The 15,264-nt window shown below is 42.8% G+C and overlaps 1 protein-coding gene across 2 annotated transcripts in view; it reads right to left on the bottom strand.

The window, feature by feature from the left end:
- Positions 1-15,264, bottom strand: part of itpr2 (inositol 1,4,5-trisphosphate receptor, type 2) — an 80,889-nt gene that overhangs the window by 49,383 nt on the left and 16,242 nt on the right. The window contains exons 11-34 of one of the 2 annotated variants that reach the window (XM_033634213.2): positions 15,101-15,252; positions 13,495-13,594; positions 13,241-13,401; positions 13,002-13,143; positions 12,672-12,830; positions 9,906-10,078; positions 8,274-8,393; positions 7,843-8,025; positions 7,430-7,681; positions 6,669-6,816; positions 6,413-6,560; positions 4,195-4,382; positions 3,977-4,100; positions 3,821-3,878; positions 3,528-3,693; positions 3,010-3,198; positions 2,378-2,464; positions 2,166-2,291; positions 1,893-2,015; positions 1,486-1,686; positions 1,144-1,395; positions 926-1,051; positions 605-733; positions 144-264 (exon numbers count right to left, since the gene is read on the bottom strand). In XM_033634213.2, the coding sequence (XP_033490104.1) occupies positions 144-264; positions 605-733; positions 926-1,051; positions 1,144-1,395; positions 1,486-1,686; positions 1,893-2,015; positions 2,166-2,291; positions 2,378-2,464; positions 3,010-3,198; positions 3,528-3,693; positions 3,821-3,878; positions 3,977-4,100; positions 4,195-4,382; positions 6,413-6,560; positions 6,669-6,816; positions 7,430-7,681; positions 7,843-8,025; positions 8,274-8,393; positions 9,906-10,078; positions 12,672-12,830; positions 13,002-13,143; positions 13,241-13,401; positions 13,495-13,594; positions 15,101-15,252 (3,628 nt within the window). The remainder of the gene's footprint in view (positions 1-143; positions 265-604; positions 734-925; positions 1,052-1,143; positions 1,396-1,485; positions 1,687-1,892; positions 2,016-2,165; positions 2,292-2,377; positions 2,465-3,009; positions 3,199-3,527; positions 3,694-3,820; positions 3,879-3,976; positions 4,101-4,194; positions 4,383-6,412; positions 6,561-6,668; positions 6,817-7,429; positions 7,682-7,842; positions 8,026-8,273; positions 8,394-9,905; positions 10,079-12,671; positions 12,831-13,001; positions 13,144-13,240; positions 13,402-13,494; positions 13,595-15,100; positions 15,253-15,264) is intronic. The other variant, XM_033634214.2, reaches the window with a different exon arrangement.

Here is a 15,264-nt window from a genome sequence, read left to right as displayed (position 1 = left end):
CAAAGGGTTGGATGTCAGTGTGATTTTGTGCACAAAATCAGCCCAGTCGCTACATTAACTGGTAATTTACATTGTAATAATATATTTTAAATGTCTCTATCTCAATTAATTCAAGGGCTGGACAGCAGTGTAGCAGCACTCACCAACATCAGCCAGTGTTTTGATACAGCTCTCAATATTAGCCTTCTGAGCTGAGTTGATCCAAGTGCAATTGTAGATCCTGAAAGATGACTGGAGCAGCTTGATGAAGACTGACTGGTTTGTCTGAGAAGAGAGAGAGAGAGCAGGAAATAGTGTTTTTAAAAGGGGCATAAGTGTAGAGAAAGACACAGATAATCCTGATGGGAACGCTTCAATAATGTCTCTGATAGGAGACATTAGTACAGACTTCTGCGTAAAACACCTCAAGCATCTGCTCTAGGTACAAATGTCTGCAATGAAACAAGAAGGTCCCAGGCGATGGTGCAGTAAAGCAGGCAGTCTTCTGTCACATATTTTTTTTACTGTAAAGTAGCTAAAAGTTGGCAAAGGATTTGGACGTGCCGTGAGTGAGCCTCCCTCTGTGGGCACATTTCACCTGCTTGTCAGAGGTGAAAAACAATACCTGCAGGTTGGAGTGGTTGACAGAGAAAGGTGAGCTGAAGAAACCCTTGACAATGGCCATCACTGTCTCTGTCACATACTTCTCCAGGGCCAGATCAGCATGGTTACGGTCTGTAGTAGTGTTGCACACCTTAAATACAAAAACAAAACAGAGGAAAACTTCTGAACAAGGTTATCCTCGCATCACACGTCTCTCATTTTCTCTGCACGTGCAGCATGTGAATAGATTCAGTCAGCCTCAGTGTATCTTTGACACATACACTGCCTCATTAGAAAAGTATCAGGCAGACATGTGTAACCTTTCAGTCTGCAAGAGCCTTACACTGGACATGTCCACCAGGAAGTTGTCAAAGAGCTTCCAGATATGGTTGGAGGTGTAGATCTCCTTCATTTCTACCTCTGTGTCCACGTAGCAGTGATTCACAAAGTTCACATACGCGGTTTTCACCTGAAGGATAAGGAAATAAGAAATAAGGTGCCTGGTTTCAGATAAAAGAGAGATAAAAGTTAATTTGTCTGATAAACTGATCCAGCCTTTACCTCTGGTATACAGTGGACATCATTTACAACTTTGACAATGTCGTCCAGCGGTAGCAGAGAGTTGCATTTCAGCTCAGTGTAGACGTTCTTGCCCTCGGTGCAGGCAGCCAGTAACTCCACAAGTGTGTTGTGGTACGCCAGAGCTCCATCCTCTTCTGTGCGCTCTCGCTCGGAGCCCATCATCTGCAGCAACACTGGGAACGAGGAGCGGTCGTTGTAGAACACGAGCACGTCCTCGCCTCCATTCACCAGCTGGGCACACACACACACCCAAAGAAAAACAGTTATACTGACGAATGCATAAAAGTACAAACGCTTTCATTTGACACAAGTTATTCTCACCTCTGTCATGACCTTGTCCTGACATTTCTTCACATACTTCCCATCGGCTTTCACAATGGTTTGCAGGAACTTGAGGTACTGAACGTGTTTGCCGTGTGTTTCAATGCAGTGGACGAAATGGTGGACCACGCGGTCACTGATCTCATGGCACAGCTGGTAGTTGTTCATGAAGATGTGACGCATCGTCTCAGCTTCCAGCAACTGGAAAAAACAGTAATGATTCAGTCTTTATTCAGTCTTTTAGAGGAAGAAAATATGTATAAAAACAGTATTTGTGTAACAGAAAAATAAAACAAAGAAAACAGCTGCTTTTAAAAAAAACACCAGGACTAATTCTGCATGCTCTGCTAGAGAAGAGCATCTCCGTTAAAAAAAAGTAAGGGAAAAGTACAGCAAGGTCAATATACCCCTGGAGTGAGGAAGAGGTTCAGGTGTTTATGTAGCAGGACTTGGTTCTGAGGGTTTCCTCTGCAGAAATTTTGCAGAAACGTATGTGCCAGGGTCATGATCTCATTCATCTTCTCATCGCTCTGTGCAAAAGCAGAACCAAGCAAACACAAGGAGAGATCATTAGAGAGAATGTTAGACAGCGAGACATCAAGGAACCCCATTACACAAAGATCTCACAGAAACACTATGTATGATGAGTCGTTCACTCGGCTCTTGTGGTTGTTACTCACCTTCTCATAGGGGATCTGCAGCAGGTCCAGCACCACAGTATGGGCCCCCATGTTCTTCAGCAGCCTCTGCTGCTGCACACGACTCTTCTTACTGGGGTAACACAGCTTACTGAGCCGCAGTAGGATCTAAAAATTACACACACGCACACATTACAGACACACTGCAGAACAAAAAGATGAGGATAACCTGGAAATAAAGACATGGAGCTCACCTCCTTGACGATGTTGTAGTTGTTTGCTTTGTTGCTATCAATTTGAGGTTTAATATCTCCATCCTGTACTGGGCTCAGGACAACCTCCTGGCAAGACACATAAATGAAGACAGAACAAGTCTTTAGTGACTACATTTAATTAACTGATTTTATTCAAAAATTCTGTGGGCTTTTGTTGTAGCTTTATGCCTCAGTTAACTAAAGCACCACCGTTTTTATGTGCTCACTCCAAAAGGTTTATCTTTGGTATGCAACAACCTCTACATCCTGTCTCTAATTACCAGCCATTTGTCACAGTGTGCTGGGAAAAGTCCCTGCACTGATTCTTATCATTATATTATTGTAACAATATCGAAGTAAAAACACACTGCATGTTACAGGACTGACTAATGAAACTAATTTACAGCAGGTTCCTGTTCTGCAAGGCATCATTATTTATTATTCCTTCGAATTGAGCCAACAGGACAGCTTCCCATCAGCTTTGATGAACAATAACAACAAACATAGAGGCCATTTACAGTGCAGCTGAATGACTGATGGGGTGTTTAAGATAAATATAGTAACTTCCTGTGGAGGAATAAATGCTACACTAAAATCTGATATGTGGATTTTTGCTTTTAGGTGCTGGATACCATTAAATGGTGGTACAGCACCTCGATGTTCTGTTCTTTGCCCTGCCTGACCCCCAGGTCTTCGCTGCTGTAGACTCCACTCTTTTCCACCCACAGCTCTGACTTCTCAACAGTCAGACGCAGCTGGTCCAGGTCTGTCTTGATCTGCTTGTAGTTCTCTACATCCTGCTCTGACACTAGCAGCTGCACCTGGGTAAGAAAACACACAGACACAAACACACTGGATGAGAAATAAACCAGACACAAAGATATTAAAAGAACAAATGTGTGTGAAAGCATATGTCTGCCAAGAAGTCTCAGTGCACCACTTTGGAAAGTCAGTGCATTGTTAAAACGGGAGCTTGTGCAGCTCAAGATTCCAGCTGAGGAAGCTCTTAGTGAGACAGTTTACAGCAGCTGCTGTTTGGCCCTTTGGAGAACCCTCCTAATCCAAACTGATTAACTCAGGAAGTGCCTAATGCCACACTCTGTCAGCTCACCAAGTATCAAATGCTCAAGTGTAAGTGCTGTGTCGCTACCTGCTTGAAGGCCTGCAGGACCTCGGCTCTCTGGCTGAAGTGTTTAAAGATGAGTTGCAGCGAGCCAGACACCAATGGGGGGTAATCTTGCATGATGAGATGGATCAAAACCCTCAAAAACGTCCTGCCACCCTCGTCGTCCAGCTCCACCGCACTTAGCTCTGAGCTGAAATCATACATGAGCAGGGGCTTTTAAGCAGATGCAATCATTTCTAAAGAAAACAATCAGGTTACATCTTCAATAAAACTATTTGTGTTAATATTTGAGTGTATTTGAGCACAGCTTCACCTACCTCCCTGCAAACATGCTCTCTGCTTTGGTTGCAATCTCATCTATGTCTGGTTCAGAAGCTGGGGACAAAAAAAAGTGGGCAACAGGTCAGTAAACACATCATTTAGAATGTGAAATGATTGTTTAATACTTGCACTAAGAGAAAGCAAAGTCTTACGCATTATTGGGGGCATTTCAGCCAAAGACATAGAGTTGTCACTGATGGTCTTCTCCCCAAACTCTTTCTTGTAGATGGACAACAAGTATGTGATCCTATAATCCAACCTCACACTCAGGATGAACTAAGAGAGAAACAAAAGGCACAAAATCAAACATTTTAACAATGTCAAAATTCACCAGAAATCACTAAAAATACCCCCAGTAGGTGGCACTTACTTGCAGAATCTCAATGATCTTCAGCTTGGTGTCCATCACCATGACATCCTCATTGTCCGGCAGGAAGTGTCCTCTCCCGTAGCGCAGGGATGGAGGGGTGTCAGGGAGGCTGTGAGGCACACCTCGACTCATCATAATCTGAGTCATCATCTCCCCGACTCCGTGGATCGTACGCAGGACATTGTTGCCTAAAGGAAAACATTCATCTTCACACATTTTGCATCGTGTGTGTCTGTGTAAAGCCTATCATTTACATCTTTTAACATAGTCGAGCATGTGGAACTTTGACCATGTGTATCATAAAAGCTCAAACAAATGCCCCGAGGACATCGAATGGATGCCACAGAACCTTTTCCAGCTGAACAAAAATAAATCCGCAGATATTGTTTCCAGTCCATTAAAGCTAACCACCCTTTATATTTAGCACTTTGCTCTCTTTATGTTAAACATTTCCAGAAAACTTTTTCAATCCAGTTGCATCATCCTGAATCACTTCCAAGAAACAGATCGCTCTTTTCTTCCTCTGATCTACAGGAATTTATCTCTGACCTCATATCGACACGTCTCTATTTCTGTAACTTCATATCTCAGTTCCACCCTGACACCCAGGCTCCTTTATTTTTTCCAAATCAACGCAAGGAATTATTTGCACAAGAGCTAAAAAGCAAGACTGTTACCCCATTTCTTCTTTCCCTCTGCTCGCCTCCTGTTACTCTCACACTTGAATTCTAAATCCTAATGCTTCATGCACAGCCTTGCTTCTGCATACATTTATTAACTGCTGCATCCATATTTCCCACCTGGAAACCTGAGGACTACTGATGCCGGGCTCTCATCTGTTGTTTGCTTGTAAGCTTAAACCGAATCACATTTTTTTATTAGCGTTCTTTATTTTATTACCCAAATTATGAAACTGCCTCCTCCCTGCTCAATTATCTTAGTCCCTCGACGAGGAAAAAACAAAATACAGTTTTACTCATTAGCTTTAAACTTTCTGTTTACTGGTTAATAACCTCTTCCACTCTGTGAGGATGCCGGCGTCCTCGGCCGACATTACTGTCTTTCAGAGGCTCCGTTTCAAAAGCTACAGGACAGATACTGGCATCATATGAAACCAGACCACCTAAGGAATCCATTGGTATATGTCATGCCAGTTTGCGGCCAAAGTCAGGCTACATTTTGAAGAGGGAAGAACTAGCATGACCATTTTCAGAGAGGTCCCTTGGGCTCTCACCTCAAGATATCTGAATGAAAATGGGATCTATGGATACTCACTAGTCTCCCCTTTATAAAACATGCTGACTTTATGTTAGTCTCATGCAGTTTCAGGCAAAAACAATACTTTTGTTTTACATGCAGAATACATTTTCACCTATTCACCCAATTTCATTCTTGTGTGATGATGTTAGCCCCAGTAGTAGATGTTAAATTGTAGTGAGACCATTTTTTAAACAGACCTCACTGTATAAAATGACCTAGTGTGACCTCTTGGATAATAACAGCCTCGTGAAACTTTACAGCCACAAACTAGAGACCTTGGGCTTTCAGAGGATGTATGGTTTTCCTTCCAGTAAGGGGGTATTTCAAAAGTTTCCAGAACAAAAGTGCTTGCCATCCAATCACCAAAAAAAGCAATTCTTACAGAAATCTCCAAAACATCAAAAGTTTTTTTAAAACCAAATCACAGCATTGATTTTTCCATGGTGTTCCCTGCAGGTCTTGATGCCTTAATGTGGTATTCTGAAGGGAGTTTTGATCATTTTTATCAATTTTCAAGTGATAAAATATGCTTGAAACAAATGGTGTTGACACAAAAATTGCTGCAACAACTTATGAGACATGATTGAGCATGACAATGGCCATCATATACTTCCATTGTAGTGTTCTAACTCCTTATATACCCGAAACGTCTGCGCACCAGACCATAACACAGTGTTTATTATATATGCATGACTAGAAACTTAACACACTACAGATCTGCATCTCAAATTTATCCTCAGTTTCCCTGCTTTCAGATTATGTATACCATTTCTATGTGGCATATACCGTTGACCTGCTATCTCGCCCTAAAGATCCCATGTACCCCCCTAAAAAAGACAAAAATTGGTCTATAGTAGGGAAGGGTGGAGTGGAAGAGATTAAAACGCTAAATATAAAAGTAGACCTGAGTTGACCAACACAATGAAATAATGCACTTCTGCTGTGTAACTGCACTGACCAGCCTCTGGACTCTTGTTGAGCTTGTTCATGAAGGTGAGTGGGTGCTGGACAATATCCAAGATGGCCAGCAGAGTGCGCGTAAGACGCAGCAGCTCACTGAAGCTATAGAAACCAAAGTAAACCAGGTTTCGGGCCAAATTCACCACCTGGAAGAGAGAAGCAAAGCGTCATGATAAAAACCTGAACATGAAGCAATATTTGAGACTGAAATAGCTTTCTGTATGTGAAAAAATAAATGTGGAAGTTTATTTTACCTCTAGCGTGAGTTCATTCTTGTCTTTATCTCCAAATGGAAAAGGCTGGCTGACCACATCTTTGAGGTATTCTTCCACAAAATCCATGGTGGGAGCAAACTTCCTCTTCATGTCCTCTCTGGACGTGTCAGTGGACTCATACTCAAACCTGCAGAGGAGCACAATCACAATCTCCAGCACTGAAGTCTTGGTCCACACATTTGTTACATCCCGTATTGATTACTGAAGCGCAGTTCTCCCTGGCCTTCCCACCAAACTCATTAACAGGCAACAAATCATTCAAAACTCAGCGATCATTACATCATCCGACCACATCACCCCATTCTCATCCAACTACACTGGCTCCCTGTTCAGTACTGAATTGACTACAAAAACTTTTTGCTCACCTTCAAAGCCCTCCACAACCTAGCCTCCACTGACCTCTCTGACCTTCTCCAGGAGTAAAACCCCTCCCACTCCCTGCGTTCTTTCTCTGCTGATCTCCTGACCATTCCCACCTCACACCTCAGCACCATGGGTGCCAGGGCTTTCAGATGCACTGCCCCCAGGCTCCAGAACGCCTTACCCCCACACATTCAACAGTCTGACAGCATAACATCCTTCAAATCCCTTTTCAACACCCACCTGTTCAAACTGGCTTATGCACTCTAACAGTGAGTGTAACCTGTTCTTCTTATTATCATTATTATTACAATCTGTATGTAGTGACTCACAAAATACACCTGTACATAACACACATAATCACACAGACAGACACTCACTCATGAATAGTGATCTTGGAGGGGATCTCGGTCCAGAGGCGGGCGTAGCGTACAGGCACCACGGCCTCCTGTGGGTCACGGTCCACATGCATGTGCAGCATGAGTCGGCAGAAGGAGGCTCTGAGGTTGTAGGGCAGGCAGTCGTCAAACATGCAGCGCAGGATCAGATCCACAGGGAGCTGACAGGTGATCTGGTTGATGGCGAGATACTGGCGGTCCAGACACATTTTAGCAAAGAGGTTCAACTGGTACCTACAGAGGAGGCGAGGGACATGTTTTTATTTTGCAGACTGGACGTGGAAAGAAAATGGGAAAAATATAAACTCCTTCTTGCTTGTTTCAGCTATTTTTGTGTGACTGGGGTGAGAAGGTGTAGCACATTGGGGAGCTAAAAGCAACATTGCCACCGTCACCTGTAATAGGTGATAATGTCCACATCCATCTTGTGGTTGCCCTTAGCATCCTGGGCCAGATGGCGAATGGATTTGCCATGAGGCTCCTTGTGGCTGTCGATCCAGTAGAGCCAAACCTCCTCCTCCTCCACCTCCTCCTGCATCAGCGAGGACTCCAGGGTGGTCTCGGTGTTAGGGATTAGTCTTGGGGGGAGAGGGGAGGGCGGGGGAGAGAGTGCGACATAAAGCAGTTACTAGAAAAATTGCACACATTACACTCTGACGTAGAGCTGCTGAAAATATCTATTTCACAAGAGGCACACTGGAGGAGGCAGTACATGCTTTAGAGTGTACTGAATGTGCGTGTTTGTACATGTTTAAAAATGAACGACTGAAATACGACAGGATCAACTTGGGTGTTTTAAATATAGATAGCACAGGGTGTGACTCACTTGGTCTGGATGAGGATATCTGCGTTGGAGGGGTTCAGCATAAATTTACAGATAAGCTCCTGTGTGACGGGGATGGCGGTCTTGTTGGACACGCAGAGATCAGACAGATAATCCAAGAATCTGCAGACATGAATCACCATGTTTAACAATTGTTTTGCACACACGTTTTCAGCAAAAGAACACATGAGCTGATTGAACACATGGCAGTTTGTGTGTGTACCTGACTGTACGTAACATCTTTGTCTGTCCCTCTTTTCCTGTGTAAGGTATGACTCCTACGTACAGTATATACTCTATTGTATTTTATCATATAAAGCACACAATAACAGCAACACCTTTTAATATACCACTCCAATACAAATCACAAAATATGGCTCAGCTTTCAGGCTTTAGAAAAATGTAGCACAACATGGGAGACTTTGGTCAAGATCATTTTGGAGACAGCATGTTCCTATTGGTTATTCTACAAATGCAGTTGTGCATGCTTATCTCTTCGGTTAAAGCTCGATTTAATGGCAAAGAATCCTGAAGATGAAGTTGCTATTCTAGCACTGGAAACACAACACTGCAAAGCAACCCAAAAAAAAGGAAAATGGACGTATCAAAAGAGAGTCTAAAAGACAGACTGACAGTAACAAAATAAAACATGTCAATATTGGGGATGCTTTTCAGAGATGGAGAGAAAGTATTGCTAATAGTTTAGCCTCTGCTAACTGGAGTCAAAGGTTCATGGCAGCAGCTTCAAGTTGACATTCATGCAGCTAACGTTAGCAAGAGTTTCAAATCACAGTGTGTCCTCCATTTCAATCCCTGCTGCTACAGACAATGTAACTGGGAGGAGAGTGGGCAGCAGCTCCAAAGATGGACCCTGAGTCAGTGGCTGCAGCAACCCAAATCCAGTAAGCGCAAACACCACAGCAGAAACGCAGGAAACGGGGAAACTTTCTCCTGACATTACACAGATAAGACCTGGCGCTGCCGCTGGTCACCAGCAAACCCTGACAACAGGCACTGGGGTTTGTGCTGGCAAAGTTCAAGCTACTACAGCTGCAGACCAAAGCTTTGTCTCCTGAGCTGCACCCTGCTCTCCACCCAGGGAAGCAGTCTACAGTGGCGGGGAGCGAGGTGGAGGGACTGTTGGGTGGCTAACAAGCTTATTTTTGTCTCATCTGTGGTCTGATTAATAGAGACAGAGAGAGGGGCAAGGAGGGGCTGGGTGAATGAGATGTGGGCAACTCTACAATGAAAAAAGAGTTAACAAATCAATATATGGGAAACCCTGGGTTACTGTATAAAGGATGTGTAAACTTTCATGTTTGTCTGGTTGGGGGGGGTAGGACAGGGAGGAGCTGCTGAAGGAGAGAGTATTTTCAAATTCTGATTCCTTTGTCAGATTTCTGCATACACCTGCTTTAAATAGGCAAGATTCACATATTGTATTGAATTATTCTGCATTACACTGAGCTCCTGTGACAGTGTTCAGTCCTTGTGTTACAAAATTAACCACTGGCCAAGAAAAAGTCTTGTGTCTGACCACTAAATTTCCTGCACAGTGTCAGATTTTTCCTGTATTTTCCATTATTAAATTGCTCCCACGGGTTATCTGCTCTTGTGGAAGTGTACATGTCTGACCTGGGCTCCCTGTTGCGCCTCAGCAGGCTGACGAAGGTCTCAATCTCTTTGGTGGTGATGTGTTTTTCCAGCAGCTTGCGGTTGTTGTGCAGCAGCGCGGTGATTGTGTCCTCGGCCAGGATCTCATATCCAATCTGAGACTGCATGATTGAGAACTTTTTGGCAATATATTCCTACATGGCACAAGAGACATAAGGTTATAAACACTTTTGACATATAAGTGGTGGTGAAGTGAAGTTGAGAGAAATAGTCATACAGAGAGCAAGATGTGCCACATAATTGCATCTAGGGTGTCCATTTCACCATCAGCCAGGGGGAACTTGAACTTGATGAACAAGATAACTTTTTAAAAAAAAACACTCCCTGATTACCATTCATGAAGTTACCCACAGTTCCACCTGAGAGCTGCCTGTCACATCCACAGCCTTTTAGCCACTAAGCAGCTCAACATTTGTGATCAGTCAAGGGCTGCAAGTGATGACTGTTTCCATCACGGGATTAGGTTCCATCAATTAATCTATGACTTGATTTTTTATTTCAACTAACCTATTAATTAAGCACATAAAATGTCACATAAGAATATTTAAAACATACCAAAGCCCAAATGAGGTTATGCAACAGCTCAGTTTGCTGAATGAGCACAAAAAAAACTAAAATAGTAAATTTGTAATAAAATGAAATTAAGTAAAGAGAGCAAATCATCACATATTTAAAAGGTATGACTAGAAAATGTTTGTCATTTTTATTGGATAGAATTAGTTAAAGTTAACATATGTAATCGATGCTCACTATGGCAACAAGTGGTATTTATGGAGTACTTAAATGTCCCCATACATTTTTAAGTTTCTTAAGTTAGTGTGGGATTTTTCTCACAGCTGACAATTTGTCACAGTGATACTAATAACATTAATGATGGCTCTGGTCTAGTCAAATGTCCCACTAAAGCTGTGTTCACATGGAATCAGGCATATGTTAGTATAGCATATACTTCACAAGAGCAGAATAAAATGCATAAATTATATTGTATGTATGTAGTTATTTTTTAATAATGTCCAGATCGCCTGTGTTTTCGCATCCGGTGCTACGTATTTGTCAAATACACTGTGGTCGACTTCACCCCACCACAGACTACTGCTGCTGCGAGAGTGTGAGTTGAGCATCCTGACACACACACACACACACACACACACAGTGACAGGGCTGGCTGTCAGTACGTTTAAATGCAGCTTCGAATCGAATCGAATTATTGGCTTAGTCCAACTGAAACCGGACTTTTAAATGCACGAAAACAGCTTAGTCCGACTGAAACTGGACTACACGTAGCTTGACTAACACACCTAGATAATTCAATTAAAAATTGAACTATTGCTGTATGTATCAACTTACTCAGACTCGGCGTTTTGCGCATGCACCACTTTTTTTTCGCAGGCTTTCACCCGGAAGAAGAAGGAGATGACGAAGCAGCAGTGCAGTAACTCCCGGAAAAACAAACAAACAAACACCATGGCGACCGAGAAGCTGAAGACGCACCTCTGGACGACGGACAAGGACGCTATCTTCATTCGTCGTTAGCTTCCTCTTCGGGTCAACCGGAACTAGTTCAATACGAACTATATTAAATAGGACAATGCGCCGCCTATCGAGGCGGAGTCAGACGTACTTGGTCAGAAATTTGATTTTCTCTTCTGCATGTATGCTCAAACAAGATGAGAAGTCCGACTTGACTGATTAGCCGCGCTATGAACTTAGCTTGACTACTGCGTGCATGTAAACATACTGATTGCTAATGTTACTTTAACGATTATTAACAGTTAACAGTTATTAATGGGTTTAACAGCAGTCAAGCCATTTGAGAGATGGTTGGGACTGTTTAAAAGCTCAGCTCAGAGCTGTTTAACAGCTCAGTGTCGGATGCTAGCTGCTGCTGCTGCTGCTGCTGCTGTGTTAGCTTGTGCCAACGAAACAGACACTGAACTGACCGTTTGCCAGGAAGTGGTTCAGGGGATGGCAGGAATATAAAGTTTGCTGATCCAGCAGAGAGTTGGGACAGTCTGTGACCAGACCCAAAAAAAGACAAAAAAGGACTGAATGAAGGTATTGCTTGGCTGGAGACGTTCTGACACTACTCAGTACTGAGTTTTTTCAATCGAGTACTTAAATGTATCAAGTACCAATATCTAGCCCTACATAAAACCACACAAATTTTGATCTGTGACATAATTTCAGGACAACAGTTGAAAAAGTAGAGTAAAGTCCTGAGTCACTCAGTGGGACCAGTTTTGCTGGAGTATCTTGCTAAAGTTAGCTTAATAGCTAACTAGCTAAAAGGTAACAAAGCTGCTGGTTGTACCCAACCTATGAAGACTGTACCAGCAAAAGTCTTGAGTGTATTGAGCTGAGAGCCGGGGCAGTTTATTCCTTTTAGATTAAATTTTTTCATTCATGAGAAAAAAATGTGCTTTTAAACGATTATGAGCTCACACAAGTTGTCATAATTTGTTTCTGCTCAACCAATAATGGATCCAAAAACTGTCTGAGCAGTACTTAAGTTTCTTGATTAAGGGTGTCATTAACGCAGCTGTGGTCCCTGCAAAGATTTTTCCAGACAGTCTGGCAGAATCTAAACTGATAAGCTCCCAGTCAAAAGCCATCTATCTATGCCGACACTTTCCCACATCCCTGTGATATCAATGAACATGTTAATGAGCCTGATAAGAAACTGAATGGACTCTCAACAATAGACTTGCGTAAAAGGCGGAAACGTGCCTGGTTCTTGCGATAGTCCTGCTGGGAGTGGCGTAGCACCCTGTAGCAGAGTCTCAACATGTACTTGAAGTGAGCATAGCGCTGGTCTCCCAAATCTTCCAACTTTAGCATTGGACCGTCACCCTGATCTGTAAATGGAGCCTTCAGGATGCCAAAGATCTGAAGGAACAGAAACCAACAAACAATGATGAAGAACCAATTGAGCATTAACAGACTATAGTGAGAGAACACTTCAATAAAAACACTTCTTGAGACTGTCTGTCAGTCTGTGGTTATTTTTGTGTGTGTGTGTGTGTGTGTGTGTGTGTGTGTGTGTGTTCTCATGCTGACCTGGGCAAGAATGTTTTGTTCTCTCATGAGTTTCTGCCTCTCTCGGTTGGGTGTGGAGGTGACCACAGACAGAACATCCTGGCCATTGTTTGGTACCACGCACACAAAGAAAACCAGGTCCTCCAGGAGCTTAGTCACAAACCTGAAATATATATGAAGGCAAACAAAAACATATGAAATAAAATAAAATATGCACACCACCTTGTTTCACCTGTGTCATCATGCTCGTGCATCTGTACCTCCTCTCGTTCTGAGCGATGTTGCCGTACTGAAGCTTCCTCACAGTGGACTCCAGGACCTTGCTGGCATCGTTGGCAAAGTCCAAGTCTCTGACCTCCGACAGGGGAACAGACACGATGGCAAAAGCCTCTTTGTCCTCTTTAGTGGGACAGGTGCCAATCTATGGTGACAGCCAAAATACATTTCAAAATAATGCAATCATGTTTGTTTTACTTGTGAATGTGTTTGTGTGTTTGTGTGGGTGTGTGTAGACCTTAAGCATAACAGGACGCTCCTCCTCTGCATCAATGGGGACATTAGTGCTCGTCACCCAGGTGTTGGTGCACAGATGCCTAAGTCTCACATAGGAGTTTCTGAGGAGGGATGGGAAGAGTCATTTAGGCCACATATAATTTTTGTTGATTATAATCTTGCTGCTGTGTTGAACTCAAAAGTATCCACTGGTAAGTCAATTAGCTGCTAGCGTGGCTAAAAGGATGGCAATGTGAGCCTGTTGTTTGGTCCAGGTTTTTGATACAGATGAAAATATCTTAGCAACTGCAGACATTCATGGTCCAAGGAGGATAAACCCTGCTGACTTAAGTGATTCCCTGACTTTTCCTCAAGCACCACCGTGAAGTTAACTTTTCAGTTTTTGATCTTGACAACTATGGGATGGATTGCAATAGCATTTGGTTCAGACACTCATGTCCCCCTTTGGGTGAACTGTAGTAATATAAGTGATCTCCTGATGATTCATCTAATGTCGTGTCACCTAAACTTCAGTTTATGACCAAATACCTGCAAAATGTCTAATTCCCATCAGGCTTGGCTGTTCCTTGTTTTTAGTATGATTTAGCAAATGTTAGCATGCTAACAGGCTAAATTAATACAGTGCTGCAGGGATGACGTTTTTTTTTGTAAGTGGGCACAGAAGTTAGCATCGCCCTAGTTCCCTCATCAAAACATCAATGGGATTTTTTCATTGGATTCTGGATTATTGGAGAAAATAAGCTCTGTGGCAAACAAAGCTAACATTAAGCTATACATGAACTACACAACGGACTCATGATTCAACGTCACCACCACAACAAGTCTGTAAAGACGTGTTGGGCATGTTGAGGTTCTGTAGTTTCATTTAGCCACTTGTTCACAAACACCTTTATTAAGCCACTTAAAAGCTTCAAAGTTCATTAATGGAGTATTTACTGACAAATTTTTTGTCAAATTTTGAGTCTCTCAAGCTTGTGTTAACCACAGACCTTATTGCAGGCATCTAACCAAAAACCCCATTCAAAAAAAACATTGACTTCCAGACGAGGGAACCTGATGTGCTGAAATGCTAACTCATTTCCAGGTTTTGGGAGTCATTATTGCACCACTCTTTATGAATATGTCAAACATTATACCTGCTAACCAACAGCATGTTAGCATTGTGGTGAACATGTTAACATGCTAACATTAGCATTTAGCTCAAAGCACTGCTGGGCCTGAGTACAGCCTCACGGGGCAGCTAGCATGGCTGTAGACTCTTAGTCTTGTTATAAAATATGTGTACAATAATTATGCCAAATGAATGAGGAACTTCCATTAGCTTCTATTGAAGTTCCACTCATTTGGGAAATTATCAAGCAACAAGTGTCAGTTCATTTCAAATTGCTCTCATACCAACAACTAAATGACACTTACTCAGAAAAAAATCATAAAAGCAGATGGTTTGGATTCAAATTAAGTGATAGTATTTCATCCTAATGGCAGATTTTCTGACAATAACGGCTGTGCTCTGCGCTGTGAACTCTGGTGCAAAATGCCCCCTGTGGATAACACTGAAGCAGATGTAACTTGTTGTTGTGACTGTTGCCCCCCTGCGAGCGACTGACCTGGGCACGAGACAGTCGGCCCGCTGCAGAGTGGTGGCGTCCAGCTCAAACAGAGAGGCAATGTCATTCCCATGGGGAACAGAAACCAGCGTGAAAGCAATCTTCTCTGCCGCTTGATGCTTCCTCTTGGAGAACAAAGTATCTGTCTCATTCTGCAGCACACA

The sequence above is a fragment of the Epinephelus lanceolatus genome, chromosome 5, assembly GCF_041903045.1.
Source record: "Epinephelus lanceolatus isolate andai-2023 chromosome 5, ASM4190304v1, whole genome shotgun sequence".
Taxonomy (NCBI): domain Eukaryota; kingdom Metazoa; phylum Chordata; class Actinopteri; order Perciformes; family Serranidae; genus Epinephelus; species Epinephelus lanceolatus.
This window is presented reverse-complemented; position numbering and strand designations above follow the sequence as displayed.